The following is a 4333-nucleotide window of genomic DNA, read 5'->3' on the forward strand; positions in this document are numbered from 1 at the left end:
TGGAGAATTTCCAAAACCTTGCCCTTGCATTTCCTCAGGTTGTTCGTGTGTAATTTCATATTTCAGCCCTTTTTAGCCAGTACAGTACATACCGTTCCAAGCTTAAATTCATAATTACAGTAGCCTACTAAGGCAAAGCAGTGAGGTGCCCTGCCATCATGGCCTTCACTTCTAAATGGAGTTAGACAATACCAAAATCATACTTACACCAGCCCTCTGTTGAGGTTATAAAGTCTTTGGAAGGCATCTTAATTTACGGAGCTTGTATACACAGTCTGCTCATAACATGGCAATCTAATAACTATACTATGTGTGAGGCCATTAAGATTTCACTTCAAACACTGCATTAGAAACACCCTGACCTTTAAATGGAGTTTAGTAGTGGTATATAGTTGTCTTTTGATAAAGTGTGAAGTTGTTTATGTCACAGCAGCTTTGCTGGCTGACTCAGCCTTCAAAAGTACCCATTGTGTACTTTGTTTTTCCTGAGTATCATGAGTAGAACCACAGCTCTCAACATTTTGTTGATGCCATCATACTGTAGTCTATGGTTTCATTATCTTGCCTTTTTCCAGAGCCAGAGTGCATACTACCCTACTCTGTCCTTAGAAACCCTAAACACAAGACGAATGTTAACTTCACTTACAAATGACACAAAAATTCAACTTTTCCTTGGTCTCCTACTCACCCAGAGCTCCTCCTAATGTCTTCCTAGGAGAAAAGTTACTTTTCCACAGTTAAGCGGCTCTGTCTACTTTGCGTGAGCCTTTTTCCCAGAAGGCTTTACTTCTAAGGTTGCTGTCACATGGTCCTTTAGAAGGCTATAATTCCCAGACTTCTTAAAGACCCTCAGCTTTAAGAAATGCTCTTTTGGTCCAGTTCAAACCTTTTCCTTTTTATGTTTTGTTTCTAAGCCTATTCTTATAGATTTAATTAAAAACAAAAAAAATAAAAAGCACTTAATTCTACTGTGATTATTGTGATTATGTTTCAACTCCAATGAAATCAGACTTTAAAAAAATAACTAAAAAATACTTTGGATGAATCTTGGGTGCAAGAGGAAGATTCAGAATAATCATGCCTCCTGATGACTGGAAATCATTTTCTTGTGTCATTATTGTATGTAACTGTCTTTTAAAGAATTTAATTATACAAAATGATCTATGAGCCTACACTTGGGAAAGCTAAATAAATTTGTTCAGTTGTGAAAAGCAAAAGATACTTGCTGTGTGGCTTTAATAGTGATGTGTCTGAGTATAAAATAATGTGCTTCTTTTTCTTTTCCCTCTTTCAGCAAAGTTTCTGTTTGAGAAATACGCATTCACTCAGCAAAACAAAAACAACTCTTAGAGGTTGTTCTCGGTGGAAATCACTCGATGCCCCATTACCTGCTTGACTGAAACCAGACTAAGAACTTCTGTCATGGCAGCTTTTCTGCTGGGAGCTGTGTTGCTTATTGTTCAACCTCAGATAGTGCCTTCCAGACCGGCTATAAATTCAAAGCCTGAGAGTTCTTCTCAGTCTGTTCAGAGAGAGCTTTTAAAGAGAACATCTCAAAAAAATGACTTCAAGGAAAACATTCATTCTAATGGATCATGCCAGCAGCTGCCACAGACTATCATTATTGGAGTGAGAAAAGGTGGAACAAGAGCGTTGTTAGAGATGTTGAGTCTCCATCCAGATATTGCAGCAGCAGAAAGTGAAGTTCACTTCTTTGACTGGGAAGATCATTACAAAAATGGATTGAAGTGGTATATTAGTCAAATGCCATTCTCTTATCCCCATCAGATCACCGTGGAAAAAACTCCAGCATATTTCACATCACCTAAAGTGCCTGAAAGAGTTTATAACATGAACCAATCAATGAGACTTCTCCTCATTTTAAGAGATCCAAGTGAGAGAGTACTATCAGATTACACCCAAGTGTTCTATAATCACATGCAGAAGCACAAACCGTATCCATCCATTGAACAATTCCTGATTAAAGATGATGAAGTCAATGTGGACTACAAGGCAATAAACAGAAGCTTATATTACATTCACATGCAAAACTGGCTGAAGTATTTTCCTCTTGATCATATCCACATTGTAGATGGGGATAAACTAATCAAAGATCCCTTCCCAGAAATAGAGAAGGTAGAGAGATTTTTGAAGTTATCACCACAGATAAATGCATCAAACTTTTATTTCAATAAAACTAAAGGCTTCTACTGCCTAAGGGACAGCGGTAGAGAGCGTTGTTTACATGAATCAAAAGGACGAGCACACCCACAAGTAGATACTTGGTTACTCGAGAAACTGCATGCATATTTCCATGAACCCAACAAGAAATTTTTTGAGCTTGTGGGCAGAACATTTGACTGGCACTCATTTGTCGCAAGTTAGTGGTAAGCTTCAAAACGTATGTTCCAGTGTACATTTAGAAATTTTAAAGAAGGGCATTTAAGCTATAATTTATTTGTAAAATCCATAAATACTTCTGTACAGTATTAGATTCACAATTGCCATATATACTAGTTATATTTTTCTACTTGTTAAATTTGAAAGCATTTTGTATTGTTTTTCATGGTTGTTAACATTGTCTATGATGTGTCTATATGAAGAAACTAAATTATTTCCCTGCAGAAGATGCTCTCTTGAGAATGTGTTGTCTTTTTAATAAATAAGAAATTCATTTCAACAGAACCCTTCAGCATTGTTTGAATACTTTGGCCTTTCTGGACTGTTTTGGACTTTCTCCTGTAATTGCTAATGAATATGCTAAACTTTACATTTCCATTTTTCTTGCTTTAAAGTGAGGTTTAATTTATTTTTTTCATTTCAAAATATTATTGTAGTTAGCAAATTGTTCCATCCTGCTTTATAAAATTATTTCCTGATAAAGTGCTGGTACTTACATGTGTTGGGACATGCACATCTGAACAACAAAAGTCTGTGTAACAATGACATATTAACTGCTGTATTTACCTTTGTATTTACTGTTAAACAAGTGATCCTCAAATTCTTTGGCAGTACAGTGCAGGTTTTGTGGCAGATTTTTAAAGATTCTGTGGGGACCAGCTCATAAAATCCAGACGTTAGCTGCAGAAATATGGTCAACTTAAACTTCCTACAGTCTCTGAGTGTATATATACTTCATAAAGGAGGAGTGCTGAGAGAAGAATTTAGCAATATAGGGACATATTCAAGGTTGCTTATGATTGTTCCTACATTTTATAATACATTTAGGCTTTGCCATCACTGAAAGTGAGCGCTTAAACCAGAAAAAATAGTTGGTCTACATTCCAATAAGAAGCAACTTCATTCATATAACTCATTCTGTGCTTGTACTCCATTTAAAGTTGTTTTATATAAGTTGAGCAGGTGCTTTATGCAACTGAAAATTGCCTGTAGAACACTCTTCATTTAATCTCCTTCCAAGAACCATGATGCCAAGTCTTGATTAGACTGGTTGTGGGATTAACCCCAGATCTAGGAACTTTTATGGTCTTCCATCAGCTCAAAATGGAAGTTAATTGTTACTACACTGGTACAAATTACACTTCTCCTTGTCTGCAGTAATTATGATGTCTTGTCAGCCATCAGTTTCTGGAGTTAGAGTTAATCCAGTTTCCACACAAGGATTCTATGCTACTTCTATTCTGAGCTCCTAATTTTCATTTTATGATCTTGAGTTTAGCTGTTGAATGTGCAGTGGCAACACCCTGTAAATTTGAACTTGTAGCTGTTTGTTGCAATCCTTTATAAAATTTAAATGTAGATTCATTAATTTTTTTTTCTGGTGAGATGGTGCAAACTTGGGCACGATGACAAGGTACTGTCTGGATGCAATTATCCCATATTATGCTGCTTGCATGAAAATTTGTAGATGCTGCCCCTTTCTCCTGCTCCTTGTGCACCTGCCCAAGCTGTATTCAACCTCAGAGAGGTTTGTAGAACTTTGACAAAAGCCTACGAGGAAATGGTATTGTACTCAATAAAATATTTTCTGAATTGTATCTTTCCTTTCTCTTTTGTTCATCAGTTTCTAGTTTGGAAGACCAGAATTTAGGATTCAACTGCAGTTTAGATTCTTGTTAAATATTATGTAAGAATTTAGCTGTAGCTGAGTGGATTGTTCAAAAAGCAGTTTGCTACTGGGTTGTCCCTGTATGGTCTATTGCTGACCCAGAATATACGAAGAGCGAAAGTTTCTGGTGGCAATAATCCCGAATCTTACATGAGGCAGATGCCAAAACTAACAGGATTATAGTACCAGCATGCTCCTATTGAAGTTTTAGAAAAAAGAAATTCAAAGGGTTTTTTGTAATGTGGGCCACTACTTTATTTTCTA

The 4333-nt window shown here is 36.4% G+C and overlaps 1 protein-coding gene across 1 annotated transcript; it reads left to right on the plus strand.

Annotated features, from left to right (window-relative positions):
* Window positions 1-1407: 1407 nt before the first annotated feature.
* On the plus strand, window positions 1408-2385 carry HS3ST1 (heparan sulfate-glucosamine 3-sulfotransferase 1; the record flags this gene model as incomplete). Its single annotated transcript, XM_080344132.1, has 1 exon — window positions 1408-2385. Exon 1 carries the CDS (start codon window positions 1423-1425, stop codon window positions 2383-2385), a length of 963 nt encoding a protein of 320 aa, XP_080200258.1. The 5' UTR covers window positions 1408-1422.
* Window positions 2386-4333: the final 1948 nt, after the last annotated feature.

This window comes from Nesoenas mayeri (assembly GCF_963082525.1).
Source record: "Nesoenas mayeri genome assembly, chromosome: 4".
In the NCBI taxonomy this organism is placed as follows: domain Eukaryota; kingdom Metazoa; phylum Chordata; class Aves; order Columbiformes; family Columbidae; genus Nesoenas; species Nesoenas mayeri.